This window comes from Mytilus galloprovincialis, chromosome 4 (genome assembly GCF_965363235.1).
Source record: "Mytilus galloprovincialis chromosome 4, xbMytGall1.hap1.1, whole genome shotgun sequence".
NCBI lineage: Eukaryota > Metazoa > Mollusca > Bivalvia > Mytilida > Mytilidae > Mytilus > Mytilus galloprovincialis.
In genome coordinates, this window is record NC_134841.1 from 22,316,724 (window position 1) to 22,340,809 (window position 24,086).

The following is a 24,086-nucleotide window of genomic DNA, read 5'->3' on the forward strand; positions in this document are numbered from 1 at the left end:
GTGTGTAAGTTTCAAAACATTTGGTTGTGGCAAACTTAAGTTAGAGAACGGAAACAAAAAAGTCAGCATTTTTTTCCATTTGTATAAGGGTATAAGTCTGAAACGGACGTACTTACAGACAAGGATACAACTTAATGCCCCCTTTGCTACAGTGGGGGCATACAAATTCTACATGTTCTATCTGAGGAAATATATACCAACGATCTACATTAAATTGTGCAAGAATTTGTCAATGTTTCTATTGTATATGGTGGAAAAGGACAGCTTGTCTTTTTTTTTTTTTTTAAAATAACTGAATTATTATTTGTATATATACCGCAGAATAATCGCGTTTTTTTTTATGGTTATCAAAAATATTTTCCTTGTGGCCCTGAGGAAAATTTGCTGGTCCGAACTATTGTATACTGTTTTGATTCTCAAACCTTTATGACAACCATGTGCAATGACCATTCTTGAATTTTGCCTAATTTAATCAATTGTTATATTTACATATTTTTATGCCCCCGCAGTGGCGGAGGGGGCATTAAGGTTTACCCTTGTCCGTCCGTCAGTATGTCCCAACGTTGGTTTCTGTTCTCTATCTTTAGTTTGCCTCAACCAAATGTTATGAAACTTAATCACATTGCTTATTACCATAAAACAAGACTAAGTTTGGTGGTGTCACTTAAACCGTCCAAGAGTTATGCCCCTTTACAAATAGAAATATTGCTGAATTTCCGTTTCTGTTCTCTAACTTTAGTTTGTCTTTACCAGATGTTATTAAAATTATACACAATGCTTAAAACCACCAAATGCAGATCAACTTTGAATTTTGGTGGTGTAACTTTCACTGTTCTATGCAATGCCTCTTTATAGAGGGAAAAAGTTGCTGAATTTTTTGTTTTGTATTTCATTCTTTAGTTTGCCTCAACCAAATGTTACGAAACTTTTACACAATTCTTATCACCATAAAAGTTAGTACACAATTGGTAAGTGTCTTCAGTCATGTCCGTTTATAACTTTATGATATGGAAGCGGGAGCATCATCTGTGTCCAATGGACACATTCCGCATTTATTTCAAATATTTTAGATAAGTTAGATTATTATATATTAGAATAAAAAGAAAGGTTCTGTAGTTCTTCTTCAATTTCAATTTTAGCACAGTTAAATCGACATAGTGACAAATAAGTGTTTGCATAAAGGTTTCGATACATGTCGATTTACATGGGAGGTAAATAGTAACAGCCATTATAATCTGACTCTGCGCAATAGTATACTAGTCCACAAAAGAAACGATACAAGGCAATGTATTTTCCATAGATAATGAAATTGGAAACACTGTACCAAGATTAAAACTGTCCCATTTGTCTAATCTTTACAGAGTGTTATTATCTTATCAAAACCACTGATTTATTATAAGACAAAAAAAAATATTTTATTTTTTTATTTTTGTTATATCAAAAATAGTATTTTTATAAATAAACCAGATGCTCCGCAGGGCGCAGCTTTATACGACCGCAGAGGTATTGCACAATACTTAACATAATAATTTTGGACCCCGATTTGGACCAACTTGAAAACTGGGCCCATAATCAAAAATCTATGACCATGTTTAGATTCAGCATATCAAAGAACCCCAAGAATTCACTTTTTGTTAAAATCAAGCTAAGTTTAATTTTGGACCCTTTTGACCTTAATGTAGACCAATTTGAAAACAGGACCAAAAATTAAGAATCTGAATACACGGTTAGATATGGCATATCAAAGAACCCCAATAATTAATGTTTTGATGAAATCAAACAAAGTTTAATTTGGACCCTTTTGACCCCTAATTCGTTGGGACCAAAACTCCCAAAATCAATCCAAACCTTCCTTTTGTGGTTATAAACCTTGTGTTAAAATTTCATAGATTTCTATTAACTTATGCTTAAGTTATTATGCAAAAACCAAGAAAAATGCTTATTTGGTACCTGTTTTTGGCCCCTAATTCCTAAACTGTTGTGACTAAAACTCCCAAAATCAATCCCAACCTTCCTGTTGTGGTCATAGAGATCCCACCTTATGTTAAAATTTCATAGATTTCTTTTTACTTAAACTAAAGTTATTGTGCGAAAACCAAGACAAATGCTTATTTGGGCCCTTTTTTGCCCCTAATTCCTAAACTGTTGGGACCAAAACACCAAGAATCAATCCCAACCTTTCTTTCATGGTCATAAACCATGTGTTTAAATTTCATAGATTTCAATTTACTTTTACTAAAGTTAGAGTGCGAAAACCAAATGTCTTCGGACGACGACGACGCCAACGTGATACCAATATACGACCAAAAAATTTTCAATTAAAAAAAATCGAAATAAGAACTTAATTTGTTTTCGTTTAAACATGGTGCGCTTAAAATTTTGATTGCCAACCATCCTTGTGTCCATCTGGCTGTCCTTGCATCGCTCGCACATGTACAAATTATGTCAGATTTTTACGAAACTAATACTTCAGGTTATTATAAGCAATATCTCAAACAAGTTAAATATTGGTGGTCAATCGACTTTTATAAAAACAGTTATAACCCTTGAAAATAATAAATTTATGGAAAATAGCCCCTTTAACGCTCCCACAGGTACATTTCTTGCCAGATTTTTAATAAAACTTATACACTAGATTAATATCAACAATATCTCGGATGAGTTCTATAATCATGGACAATTGACTTTTTTTAAAGAGTTATGACCCTTAAAAATATTAAAATTTATGAAAAGTGGCCTTGTTAGCGCTCTCGATGGTACAAATTTTTTATTTTTTATTTTCAGTTTATTTTTGATAGAACGGACGTAGTTTTTTTAGGTCACCGTTTCAAAGGAACTGTGAATTTTGCCATCACTTTGCTTCCGTTGTCGTCTGTCCGGTGTAAAATATTTAAAACATTTCCACTGAAACTACTGAACCAATTCCAGTAAAACTTATAAACTGAATGATTCTTAGGATATCTAGAATAAAGTTTGTGTTCTATTTTCTATTTTGTAAAAAAACATGGCCGCCATGGGTAAAATAAGAACATGGGGGTAAAATGCAGTGTGTAGCTCATATCTCAAACACTAAAGCCTTTTAAGAGCAAATTTTCAGATGAATCTAACAACCCATTGTTGGGTTGCTGCCACTAAATTGTTAATTGTACGGAAATTTTGCAGTTTTGGTTATTATCTTGAATATTATTTATGACAAAGATAAACTGTAAACAGCACAACTTTCAGCAAAGTAGGATCTACAAATAAGTTTATATGACCAGAATTGTCAATTGAATCCTTATGGAGTTATAGCCCTTTAAAGAAATTTTTCACAATTTGTTCATCTAGTTTGCTTCCTTTAAAAAAAATCTTCTTCTGAATATGCTTAATCAATTTCAGCCCAACTTGGGAGTTATAATCTTGTATAAATTTAGTTTTTTATTTCCTTGTACTTCAAGAAACTTAGCCACTATGGCTAAAATGGAACATAGGGATAAAATTCATTTTTTGCTTTTGAAGAAAAAACGACAGATACAAAGAACATTTAAATGGAATTGTTATTAAGCCACTCATTGATATATATTGAAGGGACAAATAATCATTGATGCAAGATTTAACCAAAAATTACAGGTGATCGATTCAGGTTCTTTAGAGTCAATTTTAAAGACCATGAAATAGCATCTAAAGATTTTAAATTTCTGTTTGGGTTGTTCTCTCTTTGACACATTCCCCATTTCTAAAAAAAAAATTCTAATAGAGTCTATATAAAAATGGTGTAGGGGGTTCTATTATTGCCATCACCCTTTGAAGAAATTTCATGTTTTAATGCTCAAAATGTTCACAATTGAATTCCATCTTTTAAATTTTTTAATAATTTTTTGAATTTTGAAAAAAAAGGGGGGGGGGGCACCATGCCCAGAAAGAAAAAATGTCCTTCTCTACAAAAATATCTCTATCAATCATATTTTCTCATTTATAATTACCAAATTTGTGTCAGGAATGCACGCATAAATGGATTTTTTTTAGCTTTTTAAGTTCAAAATGTTTCAGTATTCATCTGTTTGGTAATCTGAATTTTGGTGAAAATTGACAATTTTTGACTAAAATTATTTTTTTAAAGAAAAAAAAACACACGACTTTCTTTTTATTTTCTGAATATATAGAGTGTTGTCTTTCAAAATTTGTCAATGACATGTCATGGTATTGTTGGTCTTGGGAGATAAACAGATTTAAAATTTTAAAGTTTTTGAAATTTTTCATTTTCGAATTTTAACACATTTTTAAATGGTTGCTATGGAAACAAACTATTTAGTAAATTCAAAATTTTAACATTTTTGTATAGTTTGGGGTTGTGTTTGTCAATACTGTAAATATACATATTGTTTGTATTGATTAACTTTATTTCTATGGTTCTTTAAAATCCATTATTTTTCAATTTTCAAAGGCTACTTATAGACGTATTTAGGCAAAATTTTGTAAGGATGGTTTCCATGGCAACCAAGGTTGAAAAGAAAAAATTAATACAGAAAACTTATTTTCATACCATACCTTCATCATAAACAAAATATAAAGACATTCGAAGAGGGGTCATGAATCGCCCATCAACAGGAACCTGCATGATTCTTACAAAGACCGGTACTTAAAACTTTGCATGATAATGCTAGCAACTCCTATATTGAGTGTTCTGCACTAAGCCTGTTCTATTTCTTCTATCAATTACAGTGAGATGCTTATAGGTGTTACTGTAAAATTTTACCTATAGCTCAACCTGTTTTTAAAATTGTAAACACAATAGGGACATTTAAATTGACCAGTTGGTATTGTTAGATTTAAAATATACCTTGATTCTACCTGTACAGATTTTTATTCACCTAACCCAAAGTTTCAGCATGCTTTTTTCCTGAAGATTTTCTTACCTAGGATTATTCTATTAAAAATTGATAGGGAAGAAAATAGTTTTGGTTTTCATTGTTTTAAATCCCTGATATATATGATTTATCTATTTTTTACCTAAAATTCTAAATCAGTAAAAGATTAAAATAAATATGTATTAATTTGTTTGAAAATTTAAACTGTTTTTACACCAAAATGCTTCTTTAAAATTCCAACCCTTATACATAGTATTGTCCAGCTGCCAGTGAAACAAGAAATAGCTGCTCAGGTGTTTACAGTTTAAATTTTCAGAGGGATATGTTGTTCTTTTCTTCACATGACCCTTCAAGATTCTCATTTTGGATTATTATTTGCAATATTTTAAATCTTTTGGTGTCATTGTGTGTACAATATTGGATTTATTTTATTTGAATTCACTACTCAGACTTTTTATAGCAATTTTGCTTCTTAAAATGTGATGTGTTTCTTTCAAGATTTTATTGTCATGAAGGACATCAAGGAGGAAATAATTCATTCAAACCTTTTTGTGGGGCTTACATATGATGTTGTACATATAAAATTCAAAATAATTTTGGAGTATACCTTGATGTGTTTTTTATTTGAAATCTATTATAATATTAGTGGGAGTTTTGTGCATAAAATGCTGTGTTCACTAAAGGAAATTCTATTTTTCATACGATGGGATTTAGTTATGTTAAAGATTTAAAAATTTCAAAACTGGAATTCAAGTAGGAGATATAGTGTGTGTTCATCCAACATGTTTCTGTGGCTTTAAATGTGATTTTTGAAATATTCATTATTAATTTTGGGATCTATTACAAATTTAAGATGATTCCCTATTTAAATGGGATCTTGGAAATGAAATAAAATGTTGAAGTAATGCAGTGGATATAGTCTAATCTAGTGATAAAGTGAAAAATAAAAGTAAAATATTCTAAAATATTCCTAACGTGAGGAAATGTTTTTTTGAAGTGAATGTGAAATTGGAAATAGTCATTATAAAATTCTGAATCAAATATTGTTTGATTTGGAAATTATTATAGGAAATGAAATAAAATGTTGAAGTAATGCAGTGGATATAGTCAAATCTAGTGATAAAGTGAAAAATGAAAGTGAAATATTCTAAAATATTCCTAACATGAGGAAATGTTTTAAGTGAATGTGAAATTGGAAATAGTCATTATAAAATTCTGAATCAAATATTGTTTGATTTGGGAATTTATTATAGGAAATGAAATAAAATGTTTACTGTGGATATATTAAAATCAGGTGATATACAGTAAAAATATAAATAAAATTTTACAAAATATAAGTGAGGATAACTATTTGGAATATAGTAATGGAAATGATTCTGAATTATGTATAGATTCTGCACCTGTTAAATTAGGATGTATATAATTGGAAGTTAATCAGAATTCATACTATGGATTTAGAAAAAATCTAGTGAAGTAGTGAAAAATGAATAAAATTGGGAATTATTTAAAATCTTTGGAATTCTGGATGAGATGTCAAATATTAGTGTAAAAAAATAAATGAAATTGTTTATTCAAATACGATTTTGAGGTTTCATTAAAGTGAGTGAAATATTACGACTGGATTATTTAGGGTATTAAACACTGCTAGTAGTGGCTATGCAAACATTTAGATGAAATGTAGTGCATTTTAGGTCATGCAATTTTGAATTAACTGCAAGAAAATAAAATATATGATAAAGTCATTCTTGTTTGGCTTGATCACTCATAAGATTTTGAATGACAGTAAAATAAAAATCTCTCAATAGAATAATCCTAGGTAAAAAAAAGTTCAGGAAAAAAGCATGCTGAAACTTTTGGTTAGGTGAATAAATTTTTTTACAGGTAGCATCAAGGTAGATTTATATCTAACAATACCAACTGGTCAATTTAAATGTCCCTATTGTGTTGACAATTTTAAAAACAGGTTGAGCTATAGGTAAAATTTTACAGTAACACCTATAAGCATCTCACTGTAAAGATAAACAATTTCTTAGTGAACCAGCAATTGAAGAAATTAACAATACCACAATATAGATTTTAGTGAAAGTTATGCAGCCATCCATCCATGTTAGTGTCAATATAAATGTTCTAAGGAAATGCATGATTTCCAATGTTGATGCACTGTGCATTCGTTGTTATTTGTGGGATACCAATTTTGATGGAATCTGTGAGTATTAATGACCCACGAAATAACACATTTAACAAAATGAAGATTTTATATAGACTAATAAGTAGATATTGGCAAAACCATAAATTCAAATTGCCAAGAAAAATACAACTTTCCCTAGTACTGACTACTGTATAAATTGATACAATCTACCCATGTAATCAAATGAATGCACAGTATAACAGACAACAAAATGAATATTCTTAGAAAGAAATGGCATTTTTGTTTCAATTCTGACTTATCAGCAAAATATCAAGTGAGCCAGCTCACCTCTAAAAAAATATGAAAATAAAATGCCTTTTTCTTATTACCAGCAATTTGTCTTTAAACAACAAATTCCTTTGATAGAATATTGAATCACATGAAGTAGTTTATAAAGGACTTTTTTGACGAGTATAAAATTAATTGTTGTGATAGTTGATTTTGTTGTATGAATGAGGAAGCATGCCATTAATTGACTAATTGCCATAGATGGATATGATGTTGCTGCATTGTCAAGTGACATTTTTGCCTCAAATTTTCGAGTATCACATCCTATACACAATCTTAAAAACTAAAGACAGTTTGATCAAAAGTGAAAATGTACAAATTTGCTGATAATGTCATTTATGTTCTAGGAACTAAACAAACTATACAAAGCATAGTATAATATAAAACTAACATTCTCATTAGTAATTACGCAAATATAATGTTGATGTTAGTATATATACACATTTCACCATCTAACAATAAAAACATAAAAACAAAATTAGTGTATTAGCTAGAAAAATAACATGATCTATATTTAAGTGTGTTAGCTAGAAAAAGAAAATATGAACAATATTAGTGTAATATCTAGAACTAAAATGGAAAATACAAAACTAGCTCATTGGTTAGTTAAAAACATGCACAAAATTTTAGTATTGAGTAAACATATCCACACATGAACAAAGTTTCTGTATATATCAAACAACCAAGTAGTAACGAAGAATCGGACAAACCTTCAGGGCATCTGGTTGGGCAAAATAAACTGCAGACGCCATAGTAACAGGTATAAGTATATCCATCATCTGAGCTGCTATGTGGCTCAAAGGGAGATAACTTATAATTACTTCAGATCCAAAAACAAACTTGAACATTGTAGCAATTGCAACAGCAACCCATGTAGCCTGTTAAAAAATAAATCTGTTAAATAATAAAAGTTTCAAGCAGGTTAAAGTTATTCTGTGTTAGTGCATATTGCACCTAACAAACCTTGAGCGCATCTGGTTGAGCAAAGTACACAGCTGATGCCATTGTTACTGGTATCAATATGTCATTTAACTGAGCTGCAATGTGGCTTAAAGGGAGGTAACTAGCAAGAACTTCGGATCCAAAATTAAATTCAAACATTTTACTGATGCATGACGCTGTCCAGGTTACCTGTGAAGAAATCCAAAATATTATTTATTAATTCTAAAATGATATTTCTTATATACACCTCTGTGAACAATTTAGAACCAGTCATTTTCTTTAAAAGCCAAAAACATTTTCTAAAGATTAAGCTTTTATTATCATTCTATACATGTTAAATTCAATATAGAACAAATAATTCAACATAATGTTCAAAACTTTACTTTTGACTTTTTATGAAAATAACTGATTCCACAAAAATACAGAGTATTCTTCACTAATTAACATAACAAACCTTTAAAGCATCTGGTCGTGCAAAGTATACAGATGCACCGAAGGAAACAGGAAAAGTTAAGTCAACCATCTGAGCAGCAACGTGACTTAAAGGGAGATAACTAACGATGACTTCCTCCTCGTAACGTAAACCAAATGCTTTGGCGAATGCACTAGCTGTCCAGACCATCTGTATTGTATTAGTAATAATATTGCACAACAAATCAATGTAAACAGATATAAGAAGATGTTGTATGAGTGCCAATGAGACAACTCTCCATCCAAGTTGCATTTTATAAAAGAACAAGAATGTGTCCACAGTACACGGATGCCCCACTCACACTATCATTTTCTATGTTTAAAGGACTGTGAAATTGGAATAAATTCTCTAATTTGGCATTAAAATTAGAATGATCTTATCAAAGGGAACATGTATACTAAGTTTCAAGTTGATTGGACTTCTACTTTATCAAAAACTACCTTGACCAAAAACTTTAACCTGAAATTTGCACTATCATTTTCTATGTTCAGTGAACCGTAAAATTGGGGTCAAAACTCTAATTTGGCATTTAAATTAGAAAGATCATATCATAGGGCACATGTATACTAAGTTTCAAGTTGATTGGACTTAAACTTCATCAAAAACTACCTTGACCAAAAACTTTAACCTGAAGCCAAAAACTTTAACCTGAAATTTGCACTATCATTTTCTATGTTCAGTGAACCGTAAAATTGGGGTCAAAACTCTAATTTGGCATTTAAATTAGAAAGATCATATCATAGGGCACATGTATACTAAGTTTCAAGTTGATTGGACTTCAACTTCATCAAAAACTACCTTGACCAAAAACTTTAACCTGAAGCCAAAAACTTTAACCTGAAATTTGCACTATCATTTTCTATGTTCAGTGAACCGTAAAATTGGGGTCAAAACTCTAATTTGGCATTTAAATTAGAAAGATCATATCATAGGGCACATGTATACTAAGTTTCAAGTTGATTGGACTTCAACTTCATCAAAAACTACCTTGACCAAAAACTTTAACCTGAAGCCAAAAACTTTAACCTGAAATTTGCACTATCATTTTCTATCAGTGAACCGTAAAATTGGGGTAAAATCTCTAATTTGGCATTAAAATTAGAAAGATCATATCATAGGGAACATGTGTACCAAGTTTGAAGTCGATTGGACTTCAACTTCATCAAAAACTACCTCGACCAAAAACTTTAACCTGAAGCGGGACAGACGGACGAACGGACAAACGAACGGACGAACGAACGGACGAACGAACGCACAGACCAGAAAACATAATGCCCCTCTACTATCGTAGGTGGGGCATAAAAACAGTTTACATCAACCTTTGCCATACTAGTATTAGTAATAACATTGCACAATATTAAAATGTTTACACACATATTAACCTTTGTCATATAAAGGTTGGGTCAAATTTGAAATCAGACTTGCTTACTTTCAATCTTATTTTAATATTTTAATTCAAAGCTTTAATCATAAGACATTGGAATGCCGTATACTAAAAAGCCTTTCTAAATTTCAGCGTTTTGATCTTGACTATAAGCATAGTATATTTTTGTAATCAAATTAGAAATTTTCAAATTTCAAAAAATCACCAAAACAGAAGAAGCCATTTGTGTTGAAAATTCCAACCAGTGTTTACAAAATGGTTTAATTTTAGAAAGCTATTATAATATTCAGTTTTGCAGCAATATAAACAAGTATCTCCCTTCAGTGAACCTCTTTATATCAAAACAATTATGAATCTTTCCTTTATAATGTATAGCACTAACTTCAGTAATATCTCTTCTTTTTCACACTTTTAACAAACACTTTATTTCACCTAATAATACAAGAGTGCACACGCTGAAATGTCTCGCCTTCTATACTAATCATTGATATTATGTTGATAGTCCTAAGTATAAAGCTAAGCTTTATTACAACTGTCACATAAACTTAACATTAACCAAGATAACTAAACAAAGACCAATGAACCTTGAAAAAGAGGTCCAGGTCAGATGAACCATGCCAGGCAGACAGGTACAGCTAACAATGCTTCTATACAACATATATAGTTGACACATTACTTATAGTTTAAGAAAAATAGACCAAAACTTAACACTGTGCAATGAACCGTGAAAATGAGGTCACGGTTAAATAAAACATGCTCGACTGACATAAAGATCATAAAATATTTCCATACACCAAATATAGTTGACCTATGGCATATAGCATTAGATAAAAAGACCAAAACTCAAAAACTTAACTTTGACCACTGAACCATGAAAATGAGGTCAAGGTCACATGACATCTGCCCGCTAGACATGTACACTTAACAATCATTCCATACAACAAATACAGTAGACCTATTGCATATGGTATGAGAAAAACAGACCAAAACACAAAAATTTAACTATAACCACTGAACCATGAAAATGAGGTCAAGGTCAGATGACACCTGCCAGTTGGACATGTACACCTTACAGTCCTTCCATACACCGAATATACTAGCCCTATTGCTTATAGTATCTGAGATATGGACTTGACCACCAAAACTTAACCTTGTTCACTGATCCATGAAATGAGGTCGAGGTTAAGTGAAAACTGTCTGACAGACACGAGGACCTTGCAAGGTACGCACATATCAAATATAGTTATCCTATTACTTATAATAAGAGAGAATTCAACATTACAAAAAATTGGAACTTTTTTCAAGTGGTCACTGAACCATGAAAATGAGGTCAAGGACATTGGACATGTGACTGACGGAAACTTCGTAACATGAAGCATCTATATACAAAGTATGAAACATCCAGGTCTTCCACCTTCTAAAATATAAAGCTTTTAAGAAGTGAGCTAACGCCGCCGCCGTAGCCGCCGCTGCCGGATCACTATCCCTATGTCGAGCTTTCTGCAACAAAAGTTGCAGGCTCGACAATAATTTGATTTGATTTTTGGTGTTTTAACGTCACTTTTAAGCACTGCATTTAGGCTAATGTGTGGCGGCCAGTTTTTATTGGTGGCCTAATAATATATTGTGGATTAATCAATATTCATGGAATACCAATGTTCATGGGTTTCAGTGAACCACAAATTTCAATACTCAACAAAGTAGTAATTTTCTATTAGTTTATATGCAGACTTTGGCAAAACCACAAAATCAAAGATTTTTCATCAATCCACAAAAATTGGTACCCACCAATATATATATATCCATAGTATTATAAAAGTTGTCCTGTGTAACTTCACTGTGATTTGAATAATAAAAATACATCAGACAATGTCAACTTTTTTCCATGCTCTAGATTGGAAAAAAGTTTGACTCTTAAGCATATTTTCAAGGGGTAGCAGTTTCGTAAACTATTCATGTCACTCTCCTTTTAGTGTATCATACAAGTGATAAATTAACCAAGCCATGTAAAAATGGCAACAAATCTATGGCTTCTATGAATTATGCACCAAGATCAATCTTGTATATTTCTTGAATTTTATTATATATAAACTCTATACATTTTCTTAACTGAAGTGCATTCATTCTTTTTGTTAAACATTAGAAAAGTAATATATAAAGTTAAGTACATTTTTTAAATATAAATTTTCATACAGCAAATTTATATAGTGAAACATATGAATTGTAAGTGTGGGGTTAACTGAAAGAGGGTGGCAAAGGTTTTATTCATGCAAAATTTTCAGCTTTTACATTTCACATGTTTTGACGTTTTATTTCTTGTTTACTCATGTTTGATGTGAGTGCTTCGTGTTTCAGCTTATTTATTTTCAGTGTTTCGTGTCGGTATTCTAATTTCTTGTGCTTGTCCCGCATTAATGTTTATGAGTATTTATATGTGTCGTAATATCTTATGAAACTTGTGTAATCTAATAAAACTTGATGCACATTCTTACCATTCTAATTTCTCAATTCTATTATATATAGATATAGTAAGATGTGGTATGAGTGCTATTGAGACAACTCTCCATCCAAATAACAATTTATTAAAGTAAACTATATAGGTCAAGGTACAGCCTTCAACACAGAGCCTTGGCTCATACCGAACAGCAAGCTATACATGTATGGTATGTAATAAAGCCCTTTAAATCACTATGAATAGTATTTTTTTTCAAGTCATATGGCACTAGCGGATCTCCAAGAATGGCTGAGTAACAAGTTCTAGTGCTGTTTTCCCTAATATTGCAGATTTTATTTTTCATGCTTTGTTTTTAAATTTTATCTTATTTTCGTCCAACATTTCACATGTTTCTGTGTTCAGACCCCTTCTCTACCACCCTCATGTAACAGCCATAAACACAAAAGTATATTATTCTAGGTAAAATATAGATCTATTCAGAAATCTATCACATTTTTGTTTCCTTAGTGAAAGAATCACATCATATTAAAATCATGTTTAAGTTCCAACATATCGAGTGTTCTAAATAAACTTACATTATCATGACTCAACATCACTCCCTTTGGATCTCCTGTAGTTCCAGACTAAAAAAATAAATGAAAATTATACAATATTAGTGCAATAAAAACTAAATATTTAGATAATTTAATTATGACTAAATTGGGATCATTTCTTTGTTTGAATCACATCACACTGAGCCCTACAACTATTCTTAAATTAAGAAAAAATCTAATCTCACATGGCACCCTGAAAAATGGACAATATATACACACAATAATTGTGAAATGATTCAATTTCCTAATGATCCATCAGACATATCACATGAATTGAGAAGATAATGCTACTATTGCAGTCCATCTGAATTGGGAATATTTGTAACAATGTTTCTATTAAACATCTCATGTCTTTAAAAAAAATAGGGTATTTATAATAGATTTAATGGTTTTTACTTTTTTATTCACTGTCTTCTTACATGTGTATATATATTGTGCAGCCACTTTATTTCATTACTTAGTTTGCAAATTATAATGGCCACTTCAGAAAAGAACAAATCTTAACATTGTTCTTTTTCTAACATTTTGACCCCTTTAAAAGATTTAAATTCATATCATAATTCTCAACATATTTTTGAAATTACAATGATTTCTATTTTTCTAAATATTTTTCTTCAACATGTTCAATTACAAAAAATAAACTATAATATCATGACTTACAGTATAAATCAATGTACAACATTTATTTGGTCTTGCTAAATTAATTCTTTCTTGTAATTGTTGATCTGTAACATCCTTGCCGACTTTCATAAACTCCTCCCACTGTATAAAAAAACATTGTTTTATTGAGATACAATAGTTATTCTCTTGCAGTGCATGTCCCAAGAAAGATAACTCTGTTCTATTATTGGGTTGTTTGAAAATCTGGACTAAACCCATATGCTTTTGCATGGCGAGTACATTGTAAATATAAAGTTCACCATTTAATTTTAGAACTATCTGATTAAATGGATATTGGCAGGTAGGAAATTAGGAAAACTTTTATGATAAAACTAGAGGCTCCCAAGAGCCTGTGCCGCTCACCTTGGTCTTTGTGCATATCAGGGCTTTCCATTGAAATGAAAGTAGAAGGCTGAATTAAAATTATAGGCGGCTATAACATGCGTTCGGCGAAGCCGGACGCCCACCAAGCTGTAAGCTTGGTGCCTTACGGCAGGGGGTCTGGGGGCCGCTCAAGGCCCCCAGAAGCTCTGACATAAATAGAGCTAAATCCTGCATTCTTGCAATCTCCTGGCACCTAATTTAATCTTTCAAATGACCATTTTTTATGTATGAAATTAAAGAAAAAAAGAAAAAAAACTCAAAGAAATTTCATTTTTTTTTTTATGTCAGTTTTTTATTTTCATTACCTTATGCTTAAAATTCATTTACTTTTAAAGGAGTTTTATTTAAATAATCATCCGGTTTGTTAGAAATCTTGATCGATTTATTTTGCATAACTACGTGCATTTGTATAAATGACCCCCCTTTTCTCTCTAAAGACTGTTACGCGTATTTAAAAATAAGTCGGATACATAAATCATTTGGAAATGTTATTTATTTGAGGTCGAGTCGACAATATTCTACTTTCGTTTTTGACCTTGATTCTCTGAACACCACGTGGGCTTTGAAAAATGAACTTCAAAAGATACTGTTTTGCAGATTCTGAACAATATGATCTACTACACTTTCTTTAATTTGACTAATATTATTCCATAACATAAGATTGTCATCCTATCTGATGTCTTCACGTTTTAAAAGCCAAAAAAAGCCAACGAGTTAATGACCATCGAAACGTCTCTATTGTGATCGTTCAATGATCACCGGAACGTCTCTCTTGTTATCTTTGAAAAGAAATGATGCATTCTGACTTTAAATAGACAACCAATCAGTGACCTGAATTCATGTGAACTATATTTAGCCCAAGGTAAACATTGACTTTTCTTTCTTGTTTATCGTGACCGCGACTTTGCGACAATATACGTCTCTCGGCTGCCTGTAAACATTTAAAAAAAGATATTTTTTTCTTTTTAAATTTACATTTTTGGCAGTGAAGTAGCCGGCACTTGAAGCCACCGTAAGCGGCGGATTTCCGCCGGCTACCGGCTTCAATGGAAAGCCCTGGCATATTAAACAATGGACGCAGATAAATTCACGACAAAATTGTGTTTTGGTGATGGTGACGTGTATGTAGATCTTACTGTACTGAACATTCTTGTTGCTACAATTATCTCTATTTATAATGATCTTGGCCCAGTAATTACAGTGGAAAATATTTTTTTTAAATTTACCAAAATTTATGAAAAATGTTAAAAATTGACTTTAAAGGGCAATAACTCCTTAAGGGGTCAATTGACAATTTTGGTCATGTTGTCTTATTTGTAATCTTATTTTGCTGAACATTATTGCTGTTTACAGTTTATCTCTATCTATAGAAATATTCAAGATAATAACCAAAAAACGGCAAAATTTCCTTAAAATTACCAATTCAGGGGCAGCAACCCAACAACGGGTTGTCCGATTCATCTGAAAATTTCATGGCAGATAGATCTTTAACTGATAAACAATTTTAATCATTGTCAGATTTCCCCTAAATGCTTTGGTTTTCGAGTTTTAAGCCAAAAACTGCATTTTACACCTATGTTCTATTTTTAGCCATGGCAGCCATCTTGGTTGATTGGCCGGGTCACCGGACAAATTTTTTAAACTAAATACCCTAATGATGATTGTGGCCAAGTTTGGAATAATTTGGCCCAGTAGTTTCAGAGGAGAAGATTTTTGTAAAAGATAACTAAGATTTACGAAAAATGGTTAAAAATTGACTAAAGAGCAATAACTCCTAAAGGGGTCAACTGACCATTTCGGTCATGTTGACTTACTTGTAAATCTTACTTTGCTGAACATTATTGCTCTTTACAGTTTATCTCTATCTATAATAATATTCAAGATAATATTCAAAAACAGCAAAATTTCCTTAAAATTACCAATTCAGGGGCAGCAACCTAATAACAGGTTGTACGATTCATCTGAAAATTTCAGGATAGATAGATCTTGGCCTAATACACAATTTTGGCCCCCCCATCAGATTTGCTCTAAATGCTTTGGTTTTTGAGTTATAAGCCAAAAACTGCATTTTACCCCTATGTTCTATTTTTAGCCATGGCAGCCATGTTTTTTGATGAAATGGGAATTAAAACACAAACTTTATTCTAGATACCCTAGGAATCAATCAGATGAAGTTTGGTTTGAATTGCTTCAGTAGTTTTAGGGGAAAAGATCTTTGAAATAGTTTACGACGACAACGGACGGATGACGATGACAGACGATGACAGACGCCAAGTGATGGCAAAAGCTCACATTTCCTTTTCATGAAATAACTATACAAGCAATAAGAAGTATACTGAAAGATGAATATAGCTGTCACAATATTGAATAAGCACAAGACATTCTATGACACAAAATAATTCTCTGATCAACTGTGGACTCATTTATTTTCATGAATATCAATTTTTATAAATTGAGGTTAAATAATGCTATTAGACTTCATGTTTATTGAACATTTAAATTTGTGTTTACAAAAAGACAGGAAATCCCAGAAATGGATGTCCCACAACTAATATCCATCAATCCAAAGTAAATATTAAGTCATTCATTAAAGGCATGTGTTTCTATAACAGGTATCTTAAATAGTCCAAAGGTTCCTTCTACTTATGTTTGTTAAAACAATATACCTACACTATATACATTATCCTTTCTCTCGGCCACCTCTCCTGTATATTGTACTACAGCCCTCAGACACGGTAGATTTGGCCACACTTTAAGTATTTTCTGTAATTGTTGATTGTTTTCTACTACTAATACATTTGCCTCACTGTGCTTTGCCACATATTCCACAGCCTCTGGTGTGTTTGTGGCATAGATTCCTGTGGCAAACCCTCTAAAATATACAAAAATTATGAACTCCATAGACATTGAGTATGTTCTTAAAGTCGCATATCAGTACAGAATAATAAAATTTACAGCTAACAGTATATTTATGCTACATGTCCAATTTTGGTAAAATATCAATAATCAATTACGCAATAGTAATAGCAAAAGGTTTAAAACAAGAGTGCACACACTGAAATGTCTCGCCTTCTATACTAATCATTGATTTTATGTTGATAGTCCTTAGTATAAAGCTAAGCTTTATTACAACTGTCACATAAACATAACATTAACCAAGATAACTAAACAAAGACCAAGGAACCTTGAAAATGAGGTCAAGGTCAGATGAACCATGCCAGGCAGACATGTTCAGTTAACAATGCTTCTATACAATATATATAGTTGACCTATTACTTATAGTATTAGAAAAAAAGACCAAAACTCAAAAACTTAACTTTGACCACTGAACCATGAAAATGAGGTCAAGGTCACATGACATCTGCCCGCTAGACATGTACACCTTACAATCATTCCATACAACAAATATAGTAGACTTATTGCATATAGTATGAGAAAAACAGACCAAAACACAAAAATTTAACTATAACCACTGAACCATGAAAATGAGGTCAAGGTCAGATGACACCTGCCAGTTGGACATGTACACCTTACAGTCCTTCCATACACCGAATATACTAGCCCTATTGCTTATAGTATCTGAGATATGGACTTCACCACCAAAACTTAACCTTGTTCACTGATCCATGAAATGAGGTCGAGGTCAAGTGAAAACTGTCCGACAGACATGAGGACCTTGCAAGGTACGCACATGTCAAATATAGTTATCCTATTACTTATAATAAGAGAGAATTCAACATTACAAAAAATCTGAACTTTTTTTTCAAGTGGTCACTGAACCATGAAAATGAGGTCAAGGACATTGGACATGTGACTGACGGAAACTTCGTAACATGAGGCATCTATATACAAAGTATGAAGCATCCAGGTCTTCCACCTTCTAAAATATAAAGCTTTTAAGAAGTGAGCTAACACCGCCGCCGCCGCCGTCGCCGTAGCCGCCGGATCACTATCCCTATGTCGAGCTTTCTGCAACAAAAGTTGCAGGCTCGACAAAAATCTGATGCATATTCAAAGGTAATTCATATTCTTATCAATCTGCACCTTCTCATTTCTTGTTTTTTTTTTGGTAAACTCTCATTGTCAGGTTTCTCATTGTATTGCATGAATACTTATAACATGATGATGTGAACTGCTAGTATTTCTTTCTTCAGTGGAAACTTTTGAACCCTTTTATAAATATAGTTTAAAATGCCTATATGTGGCCATTTAAAAATAGCTGATGTTCACTTGTAAAGGGGAATAACTCAAATCGTATGATGAAATCTGAGGGACAATTTGAGAGGTAATTTGCATTAAACAGTATGACAGATTTGTGACATGATCTCTTAACACATATGGAAACAAACTCTAGTAAGGTTCAACCAGGTCTTAGTTCTCATAAACCTCAATCGTAAAGAAGTTATAACAGATAATTTAGAAACACTTCTCAATACCTACCCGGCAAATATACATCCTAAGTCAGAAATCAACCACTCTGGAGAATTAAATCCCAATATTCCTACACCATGATATGCTTCAAGACCAAGCTGAAAAACAATTTATAAATATAATGTAAATGGTGGTAAATTTTATATTGCTTATGCAAATGTTAATTGCAGTTAGGTAAGCTATGAGTCACATTACATGCATTAGTTGTACAATATACACAATGTTTTCCCGCATGCTAACGTACAGGTTTAAAGGGCTATGTGAGCAAATTAATATATATCAAAATTTGTAACTCATTTTTTTTAAATCATCAATATTTTGCAGACTTTCATGAAATGACTCATGCTGAAATGTTTTACTACCTATGAAACTGCCAAATACATTCTACAAAATCAAGCTGTTTTGTCTGTTTTTATTTGGTAATACCTACATGTAAATATCCTGGTGAACAAGAATCGTTGATGCCATAGACATGTGGTTATATACTTTCTTACAATAAACTAAATGTTAATACACCAAAATTGCATAATGGCCACTACTTGCGATCAAGATTTTAAGATCTATATCAAAATTGTCATCAACATGTATTGGTATTTACTCAAATTATACTAAATGCACATTTTTGACAAATATTGTCCAAATAAATCCCATGGGATCAGCATAATGTAGATTCAATGAAATTTGTGGAATTTGCTGATAAGAACAACTCATTTAAATCAATATGAAATTAAATTCTGACAATACCATTGTATTGAAAAAGATTATATGTTCAAATTACTTTAATCTGTTTTCTCAAACAAGAAAAAGTTTTAATTCATAGTCTTTTTTTTCAATTTCATTATTTATAACCTACTTTGATGAATGACTTGGCTGCGGCACACACATCTGCATAGTATTGTTTGTAGGTCCATTTCTTCCAAATACTATCTCTTTTAACAGCTGTAATGAATAAGAAGAATGATTATAAATTAATCCAATCATTAGCCTTGAAGGGTATGCACATATATACATGCATTTATTAGTGAAAATGATACAATTGTCGTAATTGATACAAGATTTTTCAAGAAACAACAAAAAGAACAAACATAAAACAGTATTCTATGTCCTAATAATTTTGTAGATAGCTAAATAGATATAATAAGATGTGGTATGAGTGCCAATGAGACAATTCTCCATCCAAATCACACTTTGCAGAAGTAAACCATATTAGGTCAAAGTATGGCAAATTAAATGAACTTCATTAAATGCATATATATGTTTGTAAATATATTGCAGAAGAACATAACTAGAAGGTTAACCATCTGATGCCATTCCCCTTCTGTCATTGGTCTTCATCATTCAACTTGTAATTACTGCGAATAATGCAACTGGGTGCATTAGGACATGCAACTGGGTGCATTAGGACCTATTTAAACGTCACAAAATTAGAGACACATATTAGCCTGGTACCCTTATGCCTGTCAACACAGATTAATTACCTAAGGCTAGGTGATTTGGAGCTCTCTCAGAAGTCTTTTTAAACACTGTGATTAGTGTAACTGGTTTATCAGCCTGGTTCCCTTTGGTTCCCATACGTATTTTAACAGTGCCATCACGTTTTGTTGTTGACCAAGAATCAGCAGGGATTACTTCATCTATTCCTGTAATAATAGAATAATTACAATTATCACCTTGTTATTTAATGTCAATAAGAAAGCTGTAGGTTTTATCACCTAGTTATATCATTTATTATCAATGAGAAAAGGTTGAATGGTTATATATTATAATATAAGATTAGTAACAGGTAAAAAACTGAAGATTTCTCATGTTTAAATTTTCCCATTATTATACCTGGATTTAATTAGACAAGAGTGCACACGCTGAAATGTCTCGCCTTCTATTACTAATCATTGATATAATGTTGATAGTCCTAAGTATAAAGCTTAGTTTTATTACAACTGTCTCATAAACTTAACATTAACCAAGATAACTAAACAAAGACCAATGAACCTTGAAAATGAGGTCAAGGTCAGATGAACCATGCCAGGCAGACATGTACAGTTAACAATGCTTCTATACAACATATATAATTGACCCATTACTTATAGTTTAAGAAAAATAGACCAAACGCAAAAACTTTACACTGTGCAATGAACTGTGAAAATGAGGTCACCGTCAAATAAAACCTGCGCGACTGACATAAAGATCATAAAATATTTCCATACACCAAATATAGTTGACCTATGGCATACAGTATTAGATAAAAAGACCAAAACTCAAAAACTTAACTTTGACCACTGAACCATGAAAATGAGGTCAAGGTCACATGACATCTGCCCGCTAGACATGTACACCTTACCATCATTCCATACAACAAATATAGTAGACCTATTGCATATAGTATGAGAAAAACAGACCAAAACACAAAAATTTAACTATAACCACTGAACCATGAAAATGAGGTCAAGGTCAGATGACACCTGCCAGTTGGACATGTACACCTTACAATCCTTCCATACACCGAATATACTAGATCTATTGCTTATAGTATCTGAGATATGGACTTGACCACCAAAACTTAACCTTGATCACTGATCCATGAAATGAGGTCGAGGTCAAGTGAAAACTGTCTGACAGACATGAGGACCTTGCAAGGTACGCACATACCAAATATAGTTATCTTATTACTTATAATAAGAGAGAATTCAACATTACAAAATATTTGAACTTTTTTTTCAAGTGGTCACTGAACCATGAAAATGAGGTCAAGGACATTGGACATGTGACTGATGGAAACTTCGTAACATGAAGCATCTATATACAAAGTATGAAGCATCCAGGTCTTCCACCTTCTGAAATATAAAGTTTTTAAGAAGTGAGCTAACACCGCCGCCGCCGGATCACTATCCCTATGTCGAGCTTTCTGCAACAAAAGTTGCAGGCTCAACAATAACATTACATGATTTACAGATATCTTACTACTAGTTTGTTATGTTTCTTTTCCTAACATTGCCAGTATGAGTTTGAATACAGATGCATTCACTTCTGAGATAACCATGATCATGATAATCTATAAGGTTTCAAAATGCAATTGAATGATTTTGAGAAAACTTGGAACTAATTTTTTTTTCAATCACATCCAAGGAAGGTACTTCCAACATCATGTGACATACACATGAAAAAATGGATCACATGGTATTTTTCACTGCTTCTGGGTTACTGTGGCTGGTGAACAATCAGTCCTCGAGTGTATCATCTACCTTAGTACTCCTGTACTGGCATAACTTTACTAATACATTTTATCTGTCATCAATGATGTAACTTTTTTATTTACAAAGGTTGCATTTCAATCAATCATAGTTTCACAGTAGTTCATTTTGACTGCAATATTTTTTTGTGTGTGGTTTTCATATGCTATGATTGATTTTAGCTCTCTGAACTTTTTGTCCCAGTCTATAAAGCTGATGCAATTAACTTTGAACAAAAATCAGTTCTGATATGGCAAGTCTTTATAAAAAAAAAATCTTAATTCAGAACATAGGCATGTTAAAAAACAATGGTTAATATGATGCAGACATTTCTCATTCTACTCAATGATATCAAATTCCCTTCAACTTCTATGTAAACAATATCTTGTAGCAGATTAATTTTTGGATAAAGGCTAACAACATATGAGAAGTGGCTGCCAGGCAATTGAGGCAACTGCTTCCCCTTCATGATAAAGCCTTGTTTCAAAAGAAAATATATGTATAAGTTATATCAACTCTACATCGGTGTGAAAATGTATGTTTACTTTGGCCTATCTTCTGTAAATACTATAACCGTAATATTTGAGAGGGTACATAAATTATCATAGACATAGGTATTTATAGTTCATATATATAAACAACCATACCATTTGAGGTTAAGTACTCTATTGTTAAAATCAAATTGGATAAAATAAAGTAAAACAACCTTAAAGTTTTCACACAAGTCAGTATTTTATAGGCGCTATGTTTCAGATTGCTTCTCATCGTAATTATCAGGCTATCCTGTACTTATATTAAGTAGGTCTCTTGATCAAAATAACAAACAGAATGCAGTCAGCTGAATCAAAATTAAATGTCCTATAAATTCTTTACACATATGTATAAATGTCATATCTTATTATAATATCTTATGATAATAATTGTTAAAATGTAATCAATTCAAATAAGGCTAGGTTGATCAAGTTTCTTATTTAAAGGGCTTACAATTTTATATCATTATAGAAAAAAGTTATTTGAAAGTAGAAACATTATTATTAGGTTATATTTTCAGTGTACACAAGATTGTTTCTTCCATTCTATCTGGCCTATTCCATTCACAGGTTTTCATGTGATAGGTTTTTTTTTAGCATCTAATAGATATAATAGTCAAATAGATCTTGGGATAGCATCAAATAGCTACTAGGATAGAATCGAATAAATCATTGGATAGCATGGTATTGATCATAGGATAGCATCTTATAGATCATGGATAGCATATCATACATGTCATGGGATAGCATCTTATAGATCTTGGGATAGCATCTTATAAATCTTGGGATAGCATTTCATAAATCACAGGATAGCATCTTATAGATCTTGGGATAGCATGTCAAAGATCATAGGATAGCATCTTATAGATCTTGGGATAGCATTTCATCGATCATAGAATTGTATCTTATAGATCATGGGATAGCATATTATAGATCTTGGGATAGCATTTCATGGATCATAGGATAGCATCTTATAGATCTTTGGAAAGCATTTCATAAATCATAGGATAGTGTCTTATAGATCATAGGATAGTATCTTATAGATCATAGGATAGTATCTTATAGATCTTGGAATAGCATTTCATAGATCATTTGATAGCATTTTATATATCATGGGATAGCATTTCAGAGATCCTTGGATAGCATTTTATACATCATGGGATAGAATATATATAATAAATCATGCAATAGCATCTAGAAGATCATTGGAAAGCTTCAAATAGGTCATGGGGTAGCATCTAACAGGGATAGTATCTACTATATCATAGGATAGTATCTACTATATCATAGGATAGTATCTGATATATAATAGGATAGTATCTGATATATAATAGGATAGTATCTACTATATCATAGGATAGTATCTACTATATCATAGGATAGTATCTGATATATAATAGGATAGTATCTGATATATCATAGGATAGTATCTTATAGATCATAGGATAGTATCTTATAGATCATAGGATAGTATCTGATATATCATAGGATAGTATCTACTATATCATAGGATAGTATCTTATAAATCATAGGATAGTATCTGATATATCATAGGATAGTATCTACTACATGTATATCATAGGATAGTATCTACTATATCATAGGATAGTATCTGATATATCATAGGATAGTATCTGATATATCATAGGATAGTATCTGATATATCATAGGATAGTATCTGATAT

At 31.7% G+C, this 24,086-nt stretch overlaps 1 protein-coding gene across 10 annotated transcripts in view; it reads right to left on the bottom strand.

The window, feature by feature from the left end:
• The window catches only part of LOC143071635 (long-chain-fatty-acid--CoA ligase ACSBG2-like), a 57,177-nt gene that overhangs the window by 13,382 nt on the left and 19,709 nt on the right, over positions 1–24,086 (bottom strand). For 6 of the 10 annotated variants that reach the window (XM_076246078.1, XM_076246077.1, XM_076246079.1 and 3 more), the window contains 7 exons: positions 20,123–20,284; positions 19,498–19,583; positions 18,654–18,742; positions 16,884–17,085; positions 13,830–13,931; positions 13,152–13,199; positions 8,034–8,201 (listed from right to left, as the gene is read on the bottom strand). In XM_076246078.1, the coding sequence (XP_076102193.1) occupies positions 8,034–8,201; positions 13,152–13,199; positions 13,830–13,931; positions 16,884–17,085; positions 18,654–18,742; positions 19,498–19,583; positions 20,123–20,284 (857 nt within the window). Of the gene's footprint in view, positions 1–8,033; positions 8,202–8,286; positions 8,455–8,719; positions 8,888–13,151; positions 13,200–13,829; positions 13,932–16,883; positions 17,086–18,653; positions 18,743–19,497; positions 19,584–20,122; positions 20,285–24,086 lie in introns of all 10 variants that reach the window. The other 4 variants (XM_076246080.1, XM_076246074.1, XM_076246081.1 and 1 more) reach the window with 2 other exon arrangements.